This window comes from Rhea pennata, chromosome 19 (assembly GCF_028389875.1).
Source record: "Rhea pennata isolate bPtePen1 chromosome 19, bPtePen1.pri, whole genome shotgun sequence".
Taxonomy (NCBI): domain Eukaryota; kingdom Metazoa; phylum Chordata; class Aves; order Rheiformes; family Rheidae; genus Rhea; species Rhea pennata.
In genome coordinates, this window is record NC_084681.1 from 11,973,980 (window position 1) to 11,985,565 (window position 11,586).

An 11,586-nucleotide genomic window follows, 5' to 3' on the forward strand; every position below is an offset into this window, starting at 1 on the left:
AGCTAGGAATAAAGCTTATTTACTGCTACCCTTTTTCTCTTCTTCCTCCCTAGTAACTAACTCATTGGTCACTTTAAACAAGCCTGATAGAAAAACAAGTCTCAGAGAAAACCAACTTTCACGATGGAAATGAAGAGGCAAAAAAGACAGGGCCTAGTTAGCAGAACTCAGTCTTCAGACTATCTGCCTGCCCAGCATGTTGTATAGCTCCAGGCTGAACCCAGAACACGCTTTTTCTTGACCAGTGGGAATAACACTGGGAACACAGAGGTGAAAGCAGAGAAGCAGAAGGGAACCTGAATTATACTATTTAAGTTGGGAAAGAAAACAGAAGTTTAATAAATCCACAGGAGTCACTCAGTTCTGCTGCTCACCAAACAAGCATTTTTAACTTGGTATCTAAGACAGACATAAAAGCTCTTAGATGTGAAGTACCTGCAAGGATTTTCTTAGAAAGTTGCATACATGCTTATGGAGAAACTAAAGCTACCTAAAATTCAGAGGTATGCCAAAGGTAGCAAATGCCCACCAAGAGAATTCCCTAGGAAAAAGCCAGTACTGATTAAACTGGAAATGGATAAATTTCAAAAGGCTGTTGACAAATCACTAATAACATCTATATTACAAGGCATCTTATAAACAGCTCTTTATTACTTTAAAAACTTATGCTTAAGGTGCTTGGATGTGGTGGATACCACACCTCTGTGACGCCCACTACATCCAACTTAAGGACTGCTTACAGTTTATTAAAGTAACTTGGGCAAGAGGTTTGAATCTCACACTTCAAGGAACAGATCTGTCTTTCTTTCTAATTCATTAGAGACCAACAGGGATGGATTACTTCTAAAAACAAATATGAGATGACAAATGCAACTCTGAAGGAGTTAGAAAGGGACCATGTAAGAAGGAACTGCATGAAGAGAGGACAACATTTAGGCTATTAACTGTTAACAAAAACCCATTAGTCTGACTCAGGAGTAGACTCTACTAGATCACAAAGTCAACCATTACCACTTTCAAGCAACTCTCCATTCCTTTGTGTCTTCTCCAGCCTTGGAGGATATGTATGATGTTGTCATTAAAAAAGGCACAAGATTTCTAAAAGAATAAAATGGCACTTTGCTGTATGCAGAGGTATATGAATTATATGGACGCATTCAGCATTATCTTCAGGTATATTCAAAGCACAAATCACACCGTTCATTTAAAGTGACAGTGTAATACCTTATCACATCTGGTTCTGTGCCTTCATTCTTGTAAGATGCCTGAAGTTGCCTCTGTCGTGTGAGAAGGTCGTCCACCAAGTTCTGTCTCCTGTCCCCCTCCAGCTGTGTGCTGGTGGCACTTGGTTAAGGTCCAAACTTAAAAATAGACTTTAATTATTTTGTATTCTTAAAAAAAGTCAGATCTGGTCATCAAGATAACCAGAATCATTATTTTAATTCAAGAAAAGGATACAATACCTAATATAATAATAATATTCTTAATATTAATATATACATCCTTAATATTAATATTATTCTTAATAATATCCTTAATATTCTAAACATGTTTCTACAGTTTGGAAAAAGGTTTCATAAACAGTGATCTTCATGATCTCAAACTAATGAGAAAACTGGGACAGTATATACTACTAAATGAGTGCAAGAATTCAAAATAGTAACCACCTAATCCAACACGATAATTCTTTCATGTAGTACTAAAAACTACTACGCAGATGATCTATTCTACAACACCGACAACGTACAATACTAGTGCATGGGTTAAGCTTACGGAAGGAATGAGTTTTCTTAAAAGAGCTCTATCCTGCACAGGCTTATAACTATTACTATGATATAAACCACGCTGCCCCAAAGCAGGATGGAGCTGTTGATATCAGCAGGGTACTTCACATCTTATTTCACTGGAACTGAGGCTCATTACACAGACCATGCAGTAGTTCTCAGCAAAGGTGATGAGAAAGCAACGAAAAATTTACTTCAAGCATGTTCCCATCTATAGTTTATCATCAGGATTCCTTTGTAGCAACTGAAGCAGAAGAAAAAAAAAACCCATTCAGTGTCTCAGGAAGACAAGTAGTTCTGGAGTACTGTCACTTTGACAGTGGCAGATGTGTTCGCTTTTTCAATTAATCTCAGTGACAGACATTTTGAAAGACTATCCTCTTCCTAGTACTTTTAAGAAGATTATGTAACAGCCATACTGATTTGTGTATGTTTTCTGCTATAGCAGTAGCATTCATTTGCTCTAAGGCATTTACTTGAAAGGGAAGTTTTACCTGATGTCCTCAGCAGAGCATTCAGAAGGTTTAAGCTTAGAAAAGATTTCTGCTACAATAAGCTTGAAAGTAATCATCCATTCATTAAATCAGTTTGCTGCTGGATACTTCTCTATAGGGAGATGGACATGCTTCTCGCAGAGTCCTTAGGCCTGACTAACCTAGCATGTACAGAGAGCAGCAAATCCATGTAAGGCCCTCGGGTAATATTTCTAGAAGAAAAACCTGTAATTTCTTTTAAAAGTATACCAAGAGGCCTTTGAGGATGCAGTTCCTCTGCTCCTTAAGCCAGTATACATCAGAAGCGCCACATGCCTGCCCATTTAATGTGGCTTCAGCCTTCCTTCTTGCAAGTACTAGCAAGCACTAGCACTCTGGCAGTCAGCGAACAAGCCAAGAGAAAATAAGAAAGTCAGCTCATTTTCTTCTAGAAGAGTGAACTGAGACAGCTCCCAAGCCAGCTACTCAATCACCAGTGCCAGCACAGTCCATGGGCAGGACAACAGCAGCTCTGTCTGAGATTAGCCAGACCATTTTATTAAGCTTCTGTGACAAGCATGTAACCAAAATAAGTCTCAAACCCACAATACCAGAGCTGTTTAGGTTACCAACCCTTCCTATAATATAGCTGCAATAAAAATATCAAACACAATCACAAAGTTCTATTGACAGAGTCTTCCAAAACGGGAAGGAGGGGAAATGGAGGAGGAAAGGAAAGAAAAAAAAGCCACAACTACACGGAATGCACAGTAAAACTTCTTTCCAATTATAGCATATTTTTCCACCCTCTCCTACAATATGGAAAGGTCAATGAGATAATGTTTACACAGATACATTTGGTGTGTTGATACAGCCCGAAGCAGCAAGTCCTTCAGATGATCAATCTTCTCTTTGAGATTCTGCAGCGATGATCTGATTAACACATTGAGCTGAAGGGGAAGAGAAAAGATTTTTTTGTCAGAGTTACATTTGCATAAAAATTTCATGTTGCTTATATTGTCACCTACATGTAGTAACTTCAGCTACATTGGTGTGGAGGATTCCATTCTAAACCAAGAGAAGTCAGCTTCAGGGCCACCAAGGGAACAACACAGTTAACTGTTCTGGACTGCTTACAAAATAATTAAATAGTACTGGTTTCACAAACACAATTCTAACGCATTAATGCTGTTTAATATGGAGAGCTTTCTTTCAAGTCTTTATAAACAGATTCCTTTATTTGGGCAAAATATTTCAGCACAGTTTTATATTTTCCAGGTAGTTTTCCAGTTCTTTCCTCTGATCTTTAATACAAATACAGGCGTCAGTTTTTTCTGCTACTAGCTTTCTTTCCCAGGTCCCATGATTACAGGGGTGGTTGTTACAGGTTCAAACCTCCACTGAACGTTTCTACACTTTAAAGATTCACAAGAAATTCAGGTTTATTTAATTTTTCTTTCAATACCATCTACAACACTCCACCTCTTCTTGCAGCTGAGCAGCACAAAGTTTACATGGGTCTGGTCTTACTAAAAGCATAGTTAAGCTATGCACATTCTTTTCTGCTCCAAGCATGCCTGAGGTCTGTGGGAATTCTCTTCCTCTTTCTCCCACTCTTTCCCAAATCAAGATGACATTATCCTCTATGTCGCTTTTTCCTTAAATTCCTTTCCATTCCTGTTATCTAGCACACACTACGAAAAACACCTTATAAAAGCAATTGACTATGCAAGTCATCCTAACTGGGATTTTATGTGCTTCTTGTAAACAAGATATTAGCCATGCTGTGGGTTATAATGATTAAAAACCTCAGGTGTCCCGAGTAATTAAACAGTAAGAAAGAAGGAATATTTGCTTTGACTCTCACTCCTCTGCTCCTGAAAACACAGAAGCAGCAGCCAGACAGCAAAGTCTTACTGAACAGTCACCCTGCTGCAAGCATCTTGCCCTTCAGTTAAATTGTATTTGATATTTGCATGGAGTTGGATGGAATGCTAAAAAAAATAAAATTAAATAAAAAATAAACTAAAAAACCAGAAAAAACATCTGGTAGCATCAAAAGTTTAAATCAATGAGACATGTTCTCCTACAATTGAGCGCTACTAGATACAGTGACAGAAAGAGATGCAACCCTGCTTAAGCACACAGCCAGAGCAGAGACCAGCCAAACACTAAAGTAACATTTTCAAAGCCATGATGGGGTTAAAATGCTATTAGGGAAGTTCAACCTACTGCATGCCCTCTAGCTAAGCATAATAAAAGGTCTTTTCATTTCGTATATACGTGTCCTGCACTCATGTTCAGTTAGAGAACATTGCATTTAATAAACCCAGTATAGCAAAGTAACACAAAAGGTACATGCATCCGAGACAGTCATTTAGCAAACAGGTTCCCTCTGCTGCTCTGGCCAGAAATCGTGTTGCTGTAACAAAAGATTTCACTTCCGTTAAAATGCAGGGAAAAAAAATCAAACCAATGGAAGTTTTAAGATAGCTCAATAGAGTAGAGTTCACGGATGGTGAGCGCTAGCTGGAAATCTTTCCCTACAGGTTTCCTTTTTTTTTTTTTTTTTTTTCCATTTTAATGTTTATGCTCTATTTTTATTCAGCAATAACCAAGGAGAGTTTTTTTTAGCCATGCTAATGGCTAAATACTATAAAAGATAAAAACCTGTTTACATTCTTCCTACCAGGCAAATATTGTACAAAGACCTTTTCCTCTGTTAAAATGTTTGCTAATCGTAGAATACACAATTGCTCAGCCACAGATTTCTCAACATGAGTTTCTGTTATGAAAACAGCTCTTTCATTGTTGGAAACTTGTTTATAGTAGAATCAAGCACTGCCAAATATTCATCTTTAACTGTTAATGGATTAACGGAAATTGCACTTGGAAAACACAGAGCATGGAACAAATGATTTTATGAAGAAATAAGTCAACTGTGTAATGTTTCCATAAAACATAACCTAGAAGACCTATGGTACAAGAAAGATTTCAAACAACAGTAATACAACCTTCTTTTTTCTGAATACATCACAAGCAACAATGATGCACAGCAGAGAACTTTGTCCTCTATAATTATAAAGGAATTAAGTAGTAACTTTTTTTTGTGGTTAGTCTTCTACTGCTTGAATATATCTGTACAATTGCAAATACCTGGTCATTTTGAAAGCAGAAGCTTTAATTATTGCTTCAAAATGCTCCCTCCATTTTTAATTTTAAAGCTAAGAAAGGGTTTCTCCACGGTCACTTTAAAAATGCATACTCGGGCCTCCTGAAACCTCTTCTGAATTTATGCCAATTTTGAGTCATGCACTAAAAGCACTTATTATTTTTAAAAGCCTACATGGTTTTCTCCAATATTTCAAAAATGGCATTTTATTTTAAAAGCTATCAGAAATGAGACCAGCAAAGAAGATCCGTGAATCTCACATCATATGACAGCCCTCCTGTAACAGGCAGTCTACCAAATACATCACTCATTTTTAGTTATGCAAGTTATTGCAAAAGAACAACCTCTATATAAAGGAGTAATTCTTATAAAAGAATAACTTGCATGCATGTTCCACTTAATGCAGTCAAGAGAAAAGTTAATGTCATGACTCATGTGCAATCAAGTAGGCTTCTATGGTTTCCAAAGGAAAGGACTAGGCTTTTAGTTCTAACGACAGCAGCCTCTTGAGAATCCTTCTTTTTTCTTTTTACTTTACTCAATTTTTTAAACAGAAAGTGTGAAAAGGTGACAAACCTAGAAATACATGTGGAAGCACTAAAGTTCGCTTCTCATTCACACTAAACTCTGGTTTTTACTTTGTTAGAAATTTGGCAAAAACAAAAAAGTTGCAAAATTCATATTTGGCCTGTTTTACAGCCATTACAGAAAGGAAACAAGTTGACCTGCGGAGGTGGGAGGAGAGGATCTCTTCACTATGTACACAAAAACGAGTACACAGAAGCTGACATACGCATCACAACATGTCTTTGCTTTTCAGATGTCCAATTTGTTGCTGGCAGTGACAGCCTTGAGCAGTGAGCGGTGCATGCGCAACACTACCAAGGTTTTCCTCACTTCCCTTTCTGTAAAACCAGCAATATTCCATATGTAAAAGCTTTATTACTGTTAAATCCAAAAATACGTTCATGCATTAAAAAGCTGCCAAAAATTTAGAAATTATATTTTTGTCTTCTTTACAAGAATTTTAAAGAACATATTATTAGTACTAGGTTCCTACCACTGAAGTAACTTTGAACCAGCTGTGCCCAGCTCACAGCAATAATCACAGAGTGGCTGAGGTTGGAAGGGGCCTCTAGAGAGCATCTGGATAAACTCAGGCAGCCTCTTCCCCACACCAATATAGTTTGTGGAACATCATCTCCTTTCCCAAACTGCTCCCAACCATTTGATCTGACTAAAGCATTATCCTTCCAGGACAGTACTCGCTTCTTTTTGGGGGGGCCCAGAAAGGCAGGAAATGCAGGACTTAGGCATGGTTGGGTTTTTTTTGCAAATCTAACATGCTGCTAGCACTCATAATACCTAAAGGTAAAACCTAACCAAAAATCCACAGTCTCAAAACTAGGCACTTTGGGAAGATCAATACCTTTGCTGTACTTTCCCCGTTCCTTTGGTACCGGTTACGCTCCTGGATTTTCTCAGCAACCTCTTGTGCAATCTGGCAAGTGCAATCATACAGCGAGAGCCTATGAACAAGAGTCAGGCGGCTAAGTACACCTCCCCGTCACTCCGCGCCACGGGCTCTTTTCGCCCACCTGCAATCTTTATTACTGCAGCTTCGCTTCTCCCGGCGCCGAAAGCGCGGCCGGAAACCCGCGAGGCCGCAGCGAGCCAGCTGCAAGGCAAGCTCCCCTCGCTCGGCCCGGCCCGGCCCGGCCCGAGGAGCCGCCGCCGGCCTCCCCCGCCCGGGGGGAGCCTCCCCCGCGCCGCCGCAGGACCGCCCGGCCCCGGCCCCGGCCCCGGCCCCGGCCCCGCCGCCGCCGCCGCCGCTCACCAGGGGTCGGGCGCCATGGCCGCAGCCCGGAACAGCCCCGCGCTTCCTGCTCGCGGCAGCTGACGACGGCACGCGCCGAGGCCCAAACCGCGCCGGCGGCGGCGGCGGCGGCGGCGGGCGCGGCCGCGCGCGCACGCGCTGGGTGCTGCCGCGCGCGCCCCCGCGGCGCGTGCCCGGCTCAGAGCGCTGGGCGCGCGGTGGGCGGTGCAGAGCACAGAGGTGCGCAGGGTGCTCGGGGCACGGCATAGGGGTGCAGGGTGCCCAGTGCAGGGCCCATGCTGCAGGGTGCGGAGGTGCAAGGTGCTCTGCGTAGGGTGTTCGGTGCACGACGCAGAGGTGCCTGCCGCAAGGTGCAGAAGTGTAGGGTGCCCTGCACAGGACGCTCGGGCCATGGCGCAGGGGTGCAGCGTGCACGCGGCAAAGGTGCAGGGTGCACACTGCAGAGGTGCTGGGTGCGCAGCACACCCTGCATGTTTCCCCAGTGCAGAGCGTGGAGGTGCAGGCGCCCGAGGCAGGGTGCTCCGTGCACGCTGCAGGTTCCCCCAGTGCAGAGGTGCCATCTCCTTGGCACAGGGGCTCAGGGTGCGCTGTGCGGGGTGCACAGTACACACGCATGGAGCAATCCCCGGCCCTGCCCTGGCCCTCCTGCTGTGGGTGCTGGGTTGGGCCCCCCCACCTCGCAGGGGCTGTGGACTTGGCGTCCCAGCTGGGTTTGCAAGCTGAAAGCTGGTAGAGGTGAGGCTGCTGCAGGCCCCAAGCTGCCTGCGGGCTGAGGCCCACGTGGCCAGTCCCGGGCCAAGGGGTGTGTTTGGGCGCTCTGCATGCTCTGTGCTGCAGCGTTTGTGTTGAAAACATGAACAGGGAAAGTTTATTTGTTTAATACAATTGCTTCCCTGCAATTATTTTCCAGTTTCATGGAACCAGCCCTTATTCTGTGTGGAAAGTGATGCCTCTGGCCTTCGCTTTTAAAGAAGAAAGAAATGCTTCCTGTTTTTAATTTTGCATCTGTGCAGCCATTATGCAATGCCCTGACTTTGCATTCATCTGCAGCATTTTGAGCAGCGACTGTGCCTCCATGCAGTTTGCACCATGCTCAGCACAGAGGATCCGCAATCTTGCTGGGGCATCTGTAGTGCTACTGCAAGAGTAACAGTGTTATGGCCTGGATTAAAATGCACCGAAACCACAGAGTGTACTGCTCTCCGTTAAGGCAACAGGGAAAGAGAAGAAACCTTCCACCCAGACTGTGGAAGTGCTTTTGTGCAGAGCGTTGCAAAACAAACTGCGACAGAGGAGCTGGGAAAACTGGAAAACAGAGCAAGGGCAAGCACAGGGCAGGCGTCCCCCCGGACTAGGAAAGCAGGAGGCGACGAGGAGCCTGTGTGCCTGACGCCCCTGCTCACGGGACCAGGTTTTGCGATGCTCCGTCCGGCATCGCGCATCCTGCGTCCCTGCTGCTTTCCAGAGGCTTGTGTGCCGCGGCCAGCGTCTCTCTGCCTATATAAATATATGTATATATGTATGGGGGGGTATGGATGTACGTGCACGCTGCCTCCGGGCGTTGCCTGCTGCCCTGGAGTCTCCCGGACCATTTGCACTCGAGGATGCTGCTCCTCTGAGGGCCCCTTGCCGCTCCCCCGCCTTCGCGCCCGGCCCCCCCCTTCTCCTCCTCCTCCTCCTCGGAAACGAGCTCGGAGGAAGGAGCGCGTGAGGTCAGGGCCGGCGGTGCCGCTCTGATGCCTATCGCCCCGCGCGGTGTTTACATCCCGCAAGGGACGTGGGAGCTGCTCCGGCCCACGTGCTGTTTACACCAAATAAACGTGTCCCGTCCCCCCCGGCCCCACGCCGCCGCGCGGCCTTAAAAGCGCGGGCGGGCGGGCGCAGGCGGGCGCAGCGACGCGGCGGCGGGCGCGGGGCCGCCGAGCGCGGGCGGATGCTGCGCGCGGGGCCCGGCTCGGCCCGCTGCGCCGGCGGGGCGGCCGCGGGCCCCGGCGAGGCGCCCGGCGGCTCGGGGCCGGCCCCGGCGGGCGCCGGCGCCCCGCCAGGTGAGCCAGGGCGGGCGGCGGCGGGCGCGGGGACGGCGGGGACGCGGGCGCCCAGGCCCGGCCTGGCCCCGGCGGCCTCCGCGCGGCCCCTCCGGCGGCGCGGGCGCGGCCTGGCCGAGGCGCGGGGCGGAGGGGCGGTGCGGGGTGACGCCGCCGGCTGCGGTAACTCCGCCGCTCGTGGCAGCGTCTGCCTGAAGCGGGCACTCGGGCCGAGCCGGGAGCTGGGTGAAACCGCTGCTTTCGTCCCGAACCGGAATTGAACCTGATCTGCTGCTTTCGCTGAGCTCGAGCACGGGCCAAACTGAACCAGAGCAGCTTGAGCCGCAGCCGGACTCAACCTGGAAGAAACCCAAAATCGTGGCCTGCCCGCCTGCCCCCCTGCCTCAGGGCTCGGCGGGTGGCCGGGACCATGCTGGTCCCTGGTGGCAGGTCCCTGGTGGCTGGTCCCCGGTGGCAGGTCCCTGGTGGCCGGTCCATGGTGGCTGGTCCCCGGTGGCTGGTCCCCAGTGGCTCGCCCCCGGTGGCAGGTTCCCAGTGGCAGGTCCCTGGTGGCTCATCCCCAGTGGCTTGTCCCTGGTGTCTGGTCCCTGGTGGCTCGTCCCCGGTGGCAGGTCCCCAGTGGCTGGTCCCTGGTGGCAGGTCCCTGGTGGCTCGTCCCCGGTGGCAGGCCCCCGGTGGCTGGTCCCCGGTGGCTCGTCCCTGGTGGCTCGTTCCCGGTGGCAGGTCCCCAGTGGCTGGTCCCTGGTGGCTCGTCCCCGGTGGCAGGCCCCCGGTGGCTGGTCCCCGGTGGCTCATCCCCAGTAGCTGGTCTCCAGTGGCAGGTCCCCGGTGGCAGGTCCTCAGTGGCAGGTCCTCGGTGGCAGGTCCCTGGTGGCTCGTCCCCGGTGGCAGGCCCCCGGTGGCTGGTCCCCGGTGGCTCGTCCCTGGTGGCTCGTCCCCGGTGGCAGGTCCCCAGTGGCTGGTCCCTGGTGGCTCGTCCCTGGTGGCTCGTCCCCGGTGGCAGGCCCCCGGTGGCTGGTCCCCGGTGGCTCATCCCCAGTAGCTGGTCTCCAGTGGCAGGTCCCCAGTGGCAGGTCCTCAGTGGCAGGTCCTCGGTGGCAGGTCCTCGGTGGCTGGTCCCTGGTGGCAGGTCCCCCTCGGTGCAGAGCACCGAGGTTTGGCTTTGTGCGAATGCGCACAGAGCGAATCCAGAGTCTCCAGCCTCCCTGACGAACCCCGTGAGGCTGAGCACACCCAGCACAAATACGTTAGAGGATTCGTGCATTCTGCTAATCGACTTGATCGTTGCCGATTAGCAACAGTCTGGCAGAGCCAGCCCACGCGGAGACGATTAATATCTTGTCGGACAGGATTCGGAGCCGAGCTCTCTTGTGAGCCTGGGAGCAAATGCCGGGCGTTCGCTCTCTAGGAGGAGCTCCAACTCTGCTGTTCTTCCTGTGCGAGGATGGCAGCTTGCGCGCCCGAGCTCCGGAGGCTCTTCAGCCGGGGGATTCTGTCTCCAGGTGGCTTTTCCGAACCATCTCCAGCGCTCCTGTGCGGTCTGCTAGATGGGTCTGTCCAGGTGCATCGGGTCACGTGGCGAAGGGGAGCCCTCTGCACCCCACAGACCTCGCCCCTCACTCTTGGGGAGGCCCCTCTTGCTGTAGCACTATCTCCTATATCCAAACCATCTTGGAAAAAGGTTACGTAGTCCTGCCTGCTCTGGAACCCGAGTAGCCTGGCAGAAAGCTGAGTTTTCCCAGCGTTGCGTTTCAGCCCCTGGTGCAAGCAGTGGGACGCAGGGATCTCCAGCTGTTTGCAGGAGTCAGTAAGAGCAGGGATAAAGGGCTGAGGTTGGTTTTGCACGCTCCATCCATGCTCACAGTGGGCACCAGCTCGGCGCTGGGGTACCAGACTCAGGCAAGTCATTGCCTTCTGCCTCCTTCATCCAACCTAGCCCCACTGCCCCAGGTCCTGTAGGCCTGGACCCGGGCTGAGCTGCTGTCCAGCATCAAATTGCCAGTGATACTCTGCAGCCTGATGACCTTGATGGCCCTGTAATGCTGCTGTCCCACAGTGGTCCCCTGGGGACATGGACTGCATTCTCGCGGTCCATCTCAGTGACTAAACCACCTCTCAGAGGGCCAGACCTGGTGCAAGGGAAGCAGCAAGCAGAGGGCTCAGCTGTCGGTGAGATGCCACCCCAGGTGGGAGAGGCTGCGTCCTGCACTGCCTCTCCATAGTGCTGGCAGCAGCCGCCAGGCCCCTGCCTTGGCTGCCGCTCCACCGGACAGGC

The 11,586-nt window shown here is 49.4% G+C and overlaps 1 protein-coding gene across 1 annotated transcript in view; it reads right to left on the reverse strand.

Annotated features, from left to right (window-relative positions):
• Positions 1-7,349, reverse strand: part of STX8 (syntaxin 8) — a 107,090-nt gene extending 99,741 nt beyond the window's left edge. Inside the window, exons 1-4 of the mRNA XM_062591673.1 lie at positions 7,267-7,349; positions 6,859-6,958; positions 3,113-3,207; positions 1,225-1,335 (exon numbers count right to left, since the gene is read on the reverse strand). Of these exons, the coding sequence (XP_062447657.1) occupies positions 1,225-1,335; positions 3,113-3,207; positions 6,859-6,958; positions 7,267-7,283 (323 nt within the window). The 5' untranslated portion in view covers positions 7,284-7,349. The remainder of the gene's footprint in view (positions 1-1,224; positions 1,336-3,112; positions 3,208-6,858; positions 6,959-7,266) is intronic.
• Between the last annotated feature and the right edge of the window lie 4,237 nt (positions 7,350-11,586).